The following is a 12,388-nucleotide window of genomic DNA, read 5'->3' as shown; positions in this document are numbered from 1 at the left end:
TCTGTGTGGTGGTGTGTTGTGTTGGGGTCTGAACGTGTGTCCCCTTGTGTGCTCATAGGGTTGTGCGTTGCGCATCTGTCAGTGTGGTAGATGTGTTTATGCCTGCTTGTGTTTCCTCTCATGAAATACTGGCTTGTGTCTTTTGCCTTTTTTCTATTAAATTATTATTATTGTTATTGTTGTTATTATTATTATTATTATTATTATTTTGCCTGTTTCTTGCAGACTTACTGGAGTTCTTTTTATAGTCTGGATTTCTTCTGATGCGATTTTTCCTTCCTGGGTCTTTTGTGAGCATGGTTCGATGGATGGGTTTGGCTCGTTCGTGTCCCCTCAGTCCTTTGCTTCCCTCAGTCCTTCTCCAGGCTCAGCTCACAGTCACCCATGGCAGCTCTTCCCTGCGTGGAGGGCCTGGGGTGGGGTCAATGGTCCCTGGGGTCTGGGGCCCCTCATGCCCGCGTCCTGTCAGGGTGTGGAGGTGCACTGAAGGTGGGTCTCTTGGCAGCATGGAGGCCCCCTGGCTTCCGAACAGCCCCTCGTTGCTGACTCAGCCCCCAGGATCCTTGTGTAGACTGGACCTGGGTTTGCCGGAGTCCGTCACTGCTGGCCTTTTCCCTAGGAAGGCGTCCACATCCTCCAGGGCAGGGTCTGTGCAGGTATCTGTAGATAGATCTTTTTGGGTTAAGGAAGGTTCCTTCTGCTCTTGATTTGTGATGGATTTTTTAAATCATGAGTGGATGCTAATTTATTTGCTTTTTGTATTTCCTCTTTTATTCTGGCCATGTGTGAGTTACACTGAGTGGTCCTAATATTGTATAGAAACCAACCTCCATCTTCTTGATGAGATGAACTTGAGCATGATTCTCATGTTCCACTGGATTTTATTTTCTAGTCTTCTTTTTAATGCTTTTGCTTCTGTAGTTTTTTATTCTGCTGAACCTGTAATTCCCTTTTCTTTTATGGTACATGAGTGAGAAGTATTCTCCATCCTTCTCTCATCTCTGGAAGAATCTAGGCAAAATTAGAATGATTCGAAATAAATATTTCCTTAAAAATCCATCTATTTGAAAGTTAATCTCATGGGAAGATTTTAAAGTACTCATTTGCTTTTTGCATTTTAGTAGGGTTATTTTTATTTTCTGTCTTTAGTGCTGCTTTGTTGAGGGGCTCACCCACACTGCTTTTTCTGGTCAGTGAGCTTGAGGTCTTTTACCCCACCCCCAGGCAGGATAGGATTGGCAGGTGGACATTAACGCTGTGTGCGGCCACATGCAGGACTGGCCTTGGCCATGCACTCCCTGCAAACGGGCCTGCAGCTAGCTCTCCGCCGTCCACTGACACACACCGGTGGCTGGGCCTGTACCTCTACCTTGAGCACCTGGGACACAGTTCCCTGGACTGATAGCATTAGGGTGCACTGCTCACCTTTTGTCTGTTGGTCAGAGTTTGCCACCTTGACACTTGAAATCCCCTGTTTGGTTTTCCCAGACACCCGTGTCTTTGTCTTGGTCTCCTCAGTGGTTTTATAGAAGTTGTGTTTTCTGTTTCTCTTCCACTACACTGTATTGCAGTTAGCTTCTGTTCCCTGCATGAGGAACGCTGGCCTATTTTCAGTTTCTGATGTCACTGTGGGTCCCGCCCCCCGGCCTCCTCGCCCAGGCTTGGTGCCCCGTGGCTGCTATGAGCTGTCACAGTACGTGACTTCTCACTTGGTGGCCATTTGCTTTTGGCTCCTCCTATCTCTTCCTACACTGGATCCTTCTGGCCTGTCACTGTCCTGTCCCTGCCTTGTGGGTGGGTGGCCACCCGGGACGTTCACAAGGAAGGCATGTCCCTGCCTTCTCAGCCTGACGTCTCCGCCCTGTGCAAGGCCGTGCTCTGTGGCCTCCTCCACTCTTTACTCTCCCGTGTGGCAGGTGCCTGCGTGCACCTCAGTGAGTCAGCCCTAGGAAGTGCCTGTCACTGGTGACTGGTGCAGGGCAGAGACCCTTGGATTGAGGGCTCCAGCTGGTGTGTTTATCTTGTTGTCTTTTCTAAGTTATACAGAAAAAGTGGCCAAGGTCTGTGGCTACTGCGTGGTTGGGGTAGCCCCAGGGAGCCCAGGACAACTGGTGCCAATCCTCCTCCCCTCCTCCTTGCCCCTTCTGCTGAGATGCTAAGGTTTTTTGCCTGCTTGGAAATTAATGGTTATTGTGAATGACCAGATGCAGGGATTTTATTTTGAATTATTATTTGTGAGGTAGTTTGACATGTCTGTCCCTTCCTTCCCCTGGTGGCAGTGCAGGTTGGGGTTATGTGTTCTTTTTTTGTTATTGATGAATAATGGAGGGAAAACACCACGTTACTGATTTTCTCTGTGATTGCCTGTGTGCACCTTCAGCCGTGTTTTATTAAACAGCCTTGGAAGCGAGGATGGGCTTTCTCTGTGGGCTCTGCTCTGACTCAGTCACCCGCTGAGGTTCGGCAACTTCTCTCTGCAGCTGAAAGGCCAAGTCCTGTCCTTACGCCGGGAGGTGGAGGAGTGCCGGGCCGAGCTTGAGAGGCTGCAGCAGAGGCGCGAGCGGGAGAACCAGGAGGGCGCCGCCCTCGTCTCCATGCTCAGGGTGGACGTGGACCTGTCTCAGAGCGAAAGGTCAGCACGTCTCCTCACCCCACTGCTTGCTGAGCTGCATGGCCATGTGGCTGCCTCCCTGAACCCAACGTGCTCCTGTGGGCTGCAGTGTAGGTGGTCTGGTGGGCAGAGACCCTGGCTGCGTCCTCCTCCAGCACCAAGAGCACTTGGGAATGTGCAGATACCTGCATACCTGCCCCCTTGCTTTGTCAAATCTTTGTGTTTTACCAGATTACACAGAACTATGAAGCCTGGCACAGTGGTGCACGCCTGTAATCCCAGCAGCTTGGGAGGCTGAGGCAGCAGGATCACAAGTTAAAAGCCAGCCTCAGCAACTTAGCAAGGCCCTAAGCAACTTAGCGAGACCCTGTCTCTAAGTAAAAAATAAAAAGGGCTGGGGATGTGGCTCAGTGATGAAGTGCCCCTGGTTCAATCCCTGGTACCAAAAAATAAACCAAAAAAACCCATGAAGACTCATGGTCCCACTTCCTCCCACCTAGACTCAGTTTCCTGCCCTGACAGCAGGAAGGCCTTCCACATAGCTTCTCAGAATGCACAGGCTCAGGGACCAGCTGTCCTCTGCGTGCTGAGGCACTTGCTCCCGGGTCGCTGGTTGGCATGCAGACTGCCTGGGCACACCTCTGCCTGACTGGTCTGCCCTGACTGGTCTGCCCTCTCAGGGGAGCGCTGCGCGATGCCCTGAGAAGACTGCTGGGTGTGTTTGGAGAGACGCTGAAGGCAGCCATTGCCCTGAAGAGCCGGATTGATGAGCGTGTGGGGCTCTTTCTGGACCATGCAGACGCAGGCCAGGCCCCTCCAGCAGGTGTGAACACAGGGTGGTGTGCCTGGGGGCCGGGGGCACTGGGGAGGGGCTGCTGGGTCAGGACACTCTCACTCCCTGCCGGTGCCCCCACTCAGAGAGGCAGGATGGGGCCAGGGCAGAGCTGCCTGCTTCCTATGGGGCTGGGTTGGCGTCCCCTGTGCACAGGCAGGTTCCGTGGGCTGTGGGCTGTGACCTGCTGGCGTGCTCACATGCTCACTGGTGGCGTGTGCAGGCATCTGAGTTTGCTCGTCTTGTAGCTCCACCCCTTGAGGAGATGTGGTCAGACGCAGCCCTGCTGGAGTTGGACAGAGCTTTGCCTGAGGGTGCAGAGGTATCTTCAGTGGCTGAGATCAGCAGTCACGTGTGCGAGAGCTTCTTCATGAGCCCTGAAAGTACACTGGAATGTGAGCAGCCAATCAGAAGAGTCTACCAGAGCCTTGGCATGGCTGTGGACGGCCTCTTGGAGATGGCCCTGGACTCCTCCAGACAGGTGAGGCCTGAGGCACACCAGAGGCTGGCAGTAAGAGTGGCTGAATGGGGAACGTGGTGACGTAGTTCAGCCAACAGCAACTTCACTGCTGCTGTGGGTGCTCTTCCAGCACTGAGGACACAGGATTTCCAGTGACCAGACCTGTGAAGGTGACCTGTGAAGGTGGATCTGACATCCAGGACACTCTCCTGTCCCCTTTCTACTGGGTGTTGGGACAGACACTCCCAGTGTCTGGCCTTGGCGTTGATGACCCTTGCTGCACCCCGCAGAGTTCTCAGGCACACCCCTCCTTTAGCAGCAGCCTTGTGCACCGACGTTCTGGGGGAGGCAAGCCTGCTGTGAAGGACACGTAGAACTCGGGGTTTCATTGAGATCAAACAGTTCTGCTGCTGTGACTTGACATACTGTCGGGATCCCCAGTGAACTGCACTGAGATACCAGGAGGAAGGGGCTGACTTTGTTTCCCCATCAGAAGTCTTCAGAAGAGGCTTCGGCCAGGTCAAGCCCAACGGGTGGATGGGTGCGTCCATGTGGGGCGTGGCTGTGAGGACCTTTCTCTCAGCCTGTCCTCCATGCACCTCCATCCTCTCAGGAGCTGGGCACATGTGGCTAGCTTCTGACAAGTAGTCAGGCGCTTCTGCTGTCCCACTTGTGGCCAAGTGGAACCAGAGTGAGTGTCGAGTGGAGCTCGAGGCTCCGTGGCTGCAGTTTTTATCAGGAGCCTGCCTGCAGAGGGCGTGCGCTTCAGGTGGGCCACGGGGAGGTGCTGAGAGGAACAGATGTGCCCATGCAGGGGTGGGTCAGATGCGGCCTCCCTGCTGGGCCTTGGCTGCAGGAAAGGGAGGAGATGGCTGCAGCAGAGAGGGTGCTAGATGTAGAAGACGTGGTGGCCTCTGGGCCATTTTCAAGACAGAACCAAAAGGTCTCCTTAGAGAGGCCAGGGCACATCTGTAGCCCCAGAAGCAGCCAGAGTTGTATTAACTGATAGGGAGACTGAGGGCTTCTGCAGGGGACAACTGGCCTTGGGTATCCTGAATTCAGAGATGCTGGGCCCTCAGCCTGTGGATGATCTGGAAGCCCTAGGCTGGGCACACATGCTGGGGAGAGCTGGGGAAGAGGGGAGAGACCCAGGGCCGAGCCAGAGGGTGGACAGCAGGGGAGACTGAGGAGGGACCATCAGCCACATGGGGCACCGCCCTGGTGACGTGACCTGGGAGCGGGGGTGGGTGGGGAGGCAGTTTTGCACCTGGTGTCTTGTCCTGCACTGGCTCTGCCTCTGTTGATGGCCATGGGCCTGGGGTGGAAGCCGGTTCCTGCTGCTGTGAACAGGAGCTTCAGTTGTTTCCGCTATGCGACTCTGAGCCTCAGATGTGTTTCAGCAGCTGGAGGAAGCTCGTCAGATTCATTCTCGCTTTGAAAAGGAGTTCAACCATAAGAACGAGGAGACGGCACAGGCCCTCCAGAAGCACCAGGAGCTGCTGCAGTGCCTGAGGGAGCAGCGGGCAGCCAAGGCCGAGCTGGCACTGGAGCTGCACAGGGCCGAGGGTGAGTGGGGCTCCTGGGCCCCTGGCCGGGATGTGGCCTCCTCGTAGAGGCAGGCACAGCCTTGCTTCAGGGGTTGCTAGGGAGATGGGTGGGGTTTTTTTTTGTTTGTTTGTTTTTTGGTAGTAGGGACTGAACTCAGAGGTTCTCTACCACTGAGCCACATCCCTAGCCCTCAGCCTTCCCAGTAGCTGGGATTACATGTGGGTGCCACTGCGCCTGGCTAGGAGCAGCATTTTAAAGAGCGACTCTTATAACTTGGAGCACCAGTGGGTGTTTCTTGAGGAGACAGTGGCGTGTGTGACTGAGGCGGTGGTTTGGGTGCCCATGTTGCTGGCAGTGCTGTTTGAGGACCGAGGGCCTTGGAGCCACAGCTGAGCACCAGGTGCTGAGCTCTCCTGCTCTGCTTGGGTTGTGGTATGCCTTCCCTCCTGGAAGCTACTGGGCTCTGCCCTGGCCCTCCTGTCACAGCTGCCCCCTCTGCTGGGTGGGTTTCTGGTAGGTGTACTTCTCAGGTCTGACTGTGTTTGGAGGCCTCTCCTAGGTGGGCCTCTACCTGCTTTCCAGCTAATGTGCAGGCCCCTAGGTGAGCGCCCTTGCTACCTGTGCCCACCCGCTCACTGCCCCTGCTCTCTCAGGGGTCAGAGCACACTTGCCTCAGCTGGTCTCTTCTCAGGCCTCCTGGAAGGGTTCAAAGTGGAGAAAGCAGATCTGCAGGAAGCACTGGGCCGGAAGGAAGAGTCGGAGCAGCAGCTGGTCCTGGAGCTGGAGAGCCTGGGGCGGCAGTTGGAGCAGGCGGCCCAAGAGCAGGCAGCCCTGCGGGAGGAGCGCTCCACCCTGTGGAGACAGAGGGAAGCTTGGGCTGCTGAAGCAGAAGCAAGAGAAGCAGGTAAGGAATGTGGATGTGGAGGGCAGAGCTGGGGTGGGCAGCTGAGCCAGGTTCCTGGAAGTGTGGCCTTTCTAGAGGTGGGATCTGGAGAGCGGGCTCTCTTCTGGGGAGTCCAGGAGTGACCGCTTAGGGGGTGCTGGCAGCAGAAGGGCGGCTGAGCGTCCTGAGGCAGTGGGCTCCTGGCTGATACTGCAGGAGTGTCCTGTGCTCCTGGGAGGCGAGGGTGTCTCTAAGGCAGCAGGTGGGAGCTCACCTGAAAGGTGAGCTGCTCGGAAGTCATGCCAGCCCTGACTTGGAAGCGTTATTTTGACAGAAGTAGTCCACCTGTTTTCAGATTTTTAGACATTTTAGACTTGAAGATTTAAAATGAAAATAGTCAAAACAGGAGAAACTTGAGCCGTGTGTTTGTGAGTCAGTGCAGCTTCATCAGAGCCAGCTCTGCTGACATGAGGTATCCCACGACATGTGGCTTGCCCTGTGGCCCTCCTCGGCCTGCTCTCTTCCTGTCCTGCACGCTCAGGGTCTGTCTGTCTCACATGCCAGGTGCCTCTGGTGGTTGCCCGAATCTGTCCAGTGGCCACCTGGGCAGGGCCCCTCTGCTGTTCTGCTGCCTGTGGAGTTAACTAGCTGGGGGGTGTCTTTGAAACCTGTGCTTGGTGTGAGAACCTTGTTCGTTACAGGCACCATCCAACCCATTTTCCACAAATTGTTATTTAAAAAATTTTTATCTTTAAAAACACCACCAGCTTACTGGGCACATTGACTCACACCTATAAGCCCAGTGACTTGGGAGACTGAGGCAGGAGGGTGGCAGGTGTGAAGCTGGCAGACTGGCTTTTGGCTTTGTCCTTCAGTGTTGTCTCTGTCCTGTTTCCCAGGCTTGCCCTTGGCTCGCTGCTTCTCCCTCCTGAGTTCTGGAGCTTGCAGGACCGGGATTCTCCTCGCCTCTCCCAGTGTCCACACCTTTTATCCTTTGACTTTTGAGTTTCCTCCAGGCCCTCAGCTCAGAGTGTTGTGTGGGAGTCCCTCTGCCCACTCCATGTGAGGGTCCTAGTCCTCACTGGTCATTGCTCGATGTCCTCTGCTCACTGGCTCTGGCCCTCCCTCTGATACTCTGTCCATTTCCATTTCTTAACATAAATTTCTGACATTAACTGGCCTCTCCGCCTGTACATCTTTCTTCAACCTTTATTTTGGCTGTTTTTTGTTCTTTTGTCTTACCTGCTTCTCTTACTGAGTTTTTAAAAGTGAGCATTTGGTCCTCTGAGTCAGTGCCCTAGCCTCAGGGCTGCAGGAGGGCAGTGGTAGTGTCCTGGACAGCTGCTGGCCTGCTCGTCCTCCTGCCCTTGGCAGCCTTTCTGCCCACGTCTGTGATACTCTGCATCTCCCTTTGCAGGCACTGCTGTCACTGCAGCGCCCGAGAACCCAGGTTTGTAACAGCATGCGTGATTGCTGCGTGCCGTGCGCACATTTGCATCAGATTCTGTGAATTATTTACTAAAGAGGAAAAGTATTTCAGAGCTTTTGTGGCAAACTATTAAATGAAGTGACACATGATCTTCAGCATCATTCATGACAGCTGCAGAGTCGTCCTGCGCAAGCACATGTCATGGCCGCCGCAGCCACCAAGCCGCGCTGTGCTGATGTGTGCACTGGGCTCTCACGCAGGTGTGGTTGTGGTAGGCTGGCCCTGCTCCAGCCTCCTGCAGGTCGCCAGTGGAGCGACTGGGCCTGCGCTCCCTCCTCCAGCACCGGCACTGAGGGACTGCTGTCTGGGCTGAGCAGGAGCTGCAGGAGTGGTCGGATGCGGGCCCAGGCCGCTCTGGTCACAGCAGCATGGCTCGGCTCATGTGCGGCAGTGGCTGATTCACTAGCATGGAACTTCTGAGAGTGGCTCCTTGGTGGTGTGATGGTTTGTCATGAAAGCTGACAGGCCTCGAAGCTGGGGAGACGTCTGGGAGTGCTCACTGCACCTGCTCTTTCAGTCTGGAGAGGAGCTCGCGATCCACCATCAGCAAGCCCTTTCCTTGTCTTTTTTTCAGGGTGGGGGAGATTGAACCCTTTGGGGCAGGCTTCCCAGTTCTTTTCATTAGACTTTTAGCAGTATCTCAATAAGTTACTGAGGCTGGCCTGCTTCTTGCTATCCTCCTGCCTCAGCCTTCCGAATGACTGGGATGACAGTGTGTGCTGCTGCACCTGGTAGCAAGCCCTCTTTTCAAGATGTTTATTTATCTGTGGTTTCAGCGTGGGTCTGGGCCTGGTACCCAGTGTTGTAGTCTGTTTCGTGTTGCTATCACCACGCACCTGAGGCTACGTAATTTATAACTAATAGAAACTTGTTTCTCATAGATCTGGAGGCTGGGAGTCTGAGGAAAGGTGTTGGCAGATCTGGGAAGCCATGGCCTCTGTGACTTGCCTTACAGGTCAAGGCAGAAGGTAGAAGGCCAAGAGAATGTCCCCCGAAAACCCTCCTGTGCAGGTGTTAAGTCCGCCTGTGCGGATGGGGCCCTTGAGGCCCACCCCTCTTCAGGCCCCACCCAGCCCGTCATGCTGGTGTCACGTTGCACCCCGAGTCTCGACAGGCAGGCATTCAAGCCGTGGCTTTGGTTTCATCGGTTGCGTGGCCGCTCTCCTGAAGCAGTCACGGCCCTGGCACTGCTGTGAGCTGGGCTCTGCCCCCTGGGGCAGCCCATCCAGGCGGTTCTGGCTGTGTTGCTTCAGGGTGGCGTTCAAGCTGTGCCTGTGGGCGAGCTCCAGCTCGCGTGGGGCTTTCTACCTTGGAGAATTTAAGTGCAGACAGGATCCCCGAAAGTTGGCTGTACCTCTCTGAGATACCAGGATGTGTTCTTCTCAGGCTTTTAAAGGTTTTTATTTTAACCAGTTTCCATTGAGAATCTGTCATTTTTATTTAGAGAGGTGTCTTGCAAAGTCATGGGTGGGTTAGGTGTGGGCTTAGGGTTTGACAGACATGGGCTGTGCTGGTCCTGGGGTGATGTTCATCCTCACGGTGGCTTCTGCCTCTGTGGTGTCGCCATCTGTGGGAGGGGACGAGGCCTGCCCGCCTCTGTGGACACCAGGCTTGGGAGCTTGGTGGGCCCATGTCTCAGGCCTACCCTGCAGGGAGGCTGGACCTGGTGGCTGCTCCTTCCTGGACAGCCGTGAGCAGCCTGTCAAGGCCTGTCGCCGAGCCTTGCTCTGCGCAGTCTGCTCCGTGAGGGGCTCCTCCACATCTCCTTTCTGTCTCCTTTAGCACTGCGGAAGGAAGTGGAGTCTCTAACTAGGGAGCAGGAGGAGGCCAGGGAGCAGGCGGAGAAGGACCGTGCAGCCCTCCTCTCCCAGATGCAGGTCTTGGAGTCTGAGTTGGAGGAGCAGCTCTTGCAGCACCGTGTCTGTGCCAGGCAGGCAGAGGAGGCAACAGCCCTCAAGCAGCAACTGGCTGCCCTGGATAAGCAACTGCGCGGCCAGCGGCAGTTCATGGACGTAAGCAGCCTGAGTGGTAGCCTGTGTTCCCATTGCTAGGTCGTCACAGCAAGTGGCTTCTGTCACACGACCCTGCAGGTCCAGTGATCCCTGCAGGCAGATGGCTGTGCGGCCGACTCTGTGGGCTCTTGGGTCCTGTCCACGTTTCATGATGATGATTCTCAGGGAAGAGTCTGCCATCCTGTGGCCTGGGGGGTCTGTTCCAGAGGCATCTCTGGCCTGCCCTGCCGGGAGCCCGGGATCACCTCCCTGGGCCTGGGCTGTTTGCCTCTCATGATGTCGAGTGGCTCCAGAGGCCCTTCACGTTTCATCTCCCAACTCCATTTACACAAAGGACCGTGATGAGAGGGGCTGTGCCCAGGAGCAGCCCGCAGTGCTGGGAGGGTGGACGTGTGCAGTGGGGCAGCTGTCTTCTCCTGGGGTGCCGCAGCTGTCCTGGGTGGTCCTTGCAGGAGCAGGCGGCTGAGCGTGAGCATGAGCGGGAAGAGTTCCAGCATGAAATCCAGAGGCTGGAGGGGCAGCTCCGCCAGGTGGCCGGGCCGCGGCCCCCAGGCCCCCGTGATGACCAGGTGGGTGAGCTGCCACGCACCCTGCCTCCTGGGAGCCCCCTCCGGAGTGTTGCTAAGCTCTGACTCTGCGTTTTCCCTCCATGTGCTTGGGGACGACAGCGCGCACCGCTGGAGGAGGAGGTAGGATGGCCGTGCCGCTGTGCCGGGCCCCTCAGCACGGCTGATGCCCCTGCTGCTGCAGCCCCGCATGGGCAGCGGGGCACGTGTCCACTCTGTGTCTTGGTGCTCTCGTGCTTTCGCTCAGGTCTGTGGCTGTCTGCACCCTCCTGTCTGAGCTGGCTCTAGATGATTTGCTTATCTCTCTTAAAATCAAACCTGTTTTGAGGAAATGGTGGATTCCATGTGGTGGTAAGAAGTAAGGCTTGGAGAGAACCCTGTTCATGGTTGCATCCTGCAGAACCTGACAGGGTGGCCATGGAACAGAGCCACATGCCCTGCAGCACCCTGCGCCCAGGCAGCGTGGACCTGCCGTCTCTAGAGCATTCTTTGGTGGAGCCTTGGATGCTGCTGCTGGGGACTGGCTTCCCCCTGTTCTCTGGAGAGCCACCCAGGTCGTTGCAGTCTTGAGGGGTCCCTTTTGCTGCTGAGTAATATCCGTTCCTTTCTGTCAAATGAAGTTTTAATTTACTAACACATCTTGTGTTATATTATTGCTTTTATGGATCTTCTTGTTAGGAGAGAATGTGCTTCCTGAAACACCTGTCTCATGCTTTCTGTGGGTTTCATTGTGCAACTGAGATCTGGAAAAACTATTTTCTGTCACTTGAGTTGCTGTTCAACAGTCTGTTTTATTTCTTGTACTTTTTTGTTGTTTTAGATTGAACAGTTGCAAGAAAAATTGAGAGAAAAATCGGATGGATTTAATGAGTTGGTTATAAAGAAAGAGTTGGCAGATAGGCAAGTGTTAATCCAGGAAGAAGAAATCAAGCATCTCGAGGAGACCAACGCCAACACCAGAAGACAAGTGGTCCAGCTCCAGGAGGAACTGGAAAAACAGAAAAAGATGGTGAAAAAATTACAAGTAAAGCAACTGCATCCGAGGAATGCTGTGGGCAGTGAGGCGGGGCAGGGGCCAGGCAGGGGCTGGACAGGGTCAGCACCTCACTCCCACTCGGCCCAGTCTGCCACCTGCCAGGAGCTGGTGCACCACAGTCCTCAGTGGCCTGCTTAGTGACTCGCTTCTTGCTCACTTCCTGCCGACTTAGTTGCTCACTTAGTTACTTACTTCTTTCTTGTTGAGTTGCTTACTTGCTCACTTAGTTGCTCACTTCTTAGTTCCTCAGTTGCTTCCTCTTGCTGACTTAGTTGCTTACTTAGTTGCTTAGTCACTCAGTTGCTCACTTCTTGCTGACTTAGTTGCTGACTTAGTTGCTTGCTTATTTGCTCACTTCTCGCTTTAGTTGCTTAGTTGCTTATTTAGTTGCTACCTCTTCCTCACTTAGTTGCTCACCTCTCGCTTGCTTAGTTGCTCACCTCTTGCTCAGTTGCTCACTTAGTTGCTTAGTCACTCACTCAGCTCACCTCTTGCTGACTTAGTTGCTTGCTTAGTTGCTACCTCTTGCTCACTTAGTCAGCTCACTTCTTGCATGCTTTATTGCAGCCTGAGCTTCTACCTGCCCAGGAAGCAACACTGCCTTTTTTTGAGCATTTGGCTGGCAGAACTTGAACTTCTAACTTCTAGTTCATGTCACTGGAAGTTAAAATGTCACTTGAAAAATGAGGCCCAAGGAATGGTTTAACTTGAGAGTTAGACTGAGTCCTGTTGGTTTTTATTAGCCAGCCCCTGTTCTTCAGAGTGTGGGTGGGAGGGGACGGAACCTCCGAGGGCAGGGTGCCCTGCTTTCGCCATCCTGGGAAGAATCCTCAGCACCTGTGTCTCCTGGTGGTCTTGCTTGGCCTTGCCCTGCAGGGGATCCTGCCCTGGCCTCGCCCTTCCTGTGTGTCCCTGAGGAATCATTTCAGCTGCTTTGCCCCTTTGTCATTC

The 12,388-nt window shown here is 54.8% G+C and overlaps 1 protein-coding gene across 5 annotated transcripts in view; it reads left to right on the top strand.

The window, feature by feature from the left end:
• The window catches only part of LOC306637983 (pericentrin-like), a 56,979-nt gene that overhangs the window by 43,902 nt on the left and 689 nt on the right, over nucleotides 1–12,388 (top strand). For 2 of the 5 annotated variants that reach the window (XM_079100991.1, XM_079100995.1), the window contains 10 exons: nucleotides 2,481–2,632; nucleotides 3,292–3,434; nucleotides 3,692–3,924; nucleotides 5,304–5,469; nucleotides 6,143–6,355; nucleotides 7,752–7,784; nucleotides 9,606–9,835; nucleotides 10,288–10,404; nucleotides 10,504–10,524; nucleotides 11,222–11,425. In XM_079100991.1, the coding sequence (XP_078957117.1) occupies nucleotides 2,481–2,632; nucleotides 3,292–3,434; nucleotides 3,692–3,924; nucleotides 5,304–5,469; nucleotides 6,143–6,355; nucleotides 7,752–7,784; nucleotides 9,606–9,835; nucleotides 10,288–10,404; nucleotides 10,504–10,524; nucleotides 11,222–11,425 (1,512 nt within the window). The remainder of the gene's footprint in view (nucleotides 1–2,480; nucleotides 2,633–3,291; nucleotides 3,435–3,691; nucleotides 3,925–5,303; nucleotides 5,470–6,142; nucleotides 6,356–7,751; nucleotides 7,785–9,605; nucleotides 9,836–10,287; nucleotides 10,405–10,503; nucleotides 10,525–11,221; nucleotides 11,426–12,388) is intronic. The other 3 variants (XM_079100992.1, XM_079100994.1, XM_079100993.1) reach the window with 3 other exon arrangements.

This window comes from Sciurus vulgaris (genome assembly GCF_902686455.1).
Source record: "Sciurus vulgaris genome assembly, chromosome: 10".
NCBI classification, from domain to species: domain Eukaryota; kingdom Metazoa; phylum Chordata; class Mammalia; order Rodentia; family Sciuridae; genus Sciurus; species Sciurus vulgaris.
The sequence above is the reverse complement of the archived record's forward strand: the minus strand, read 5'-3'. Positions and strand labels throughout refer to the sequence as shown.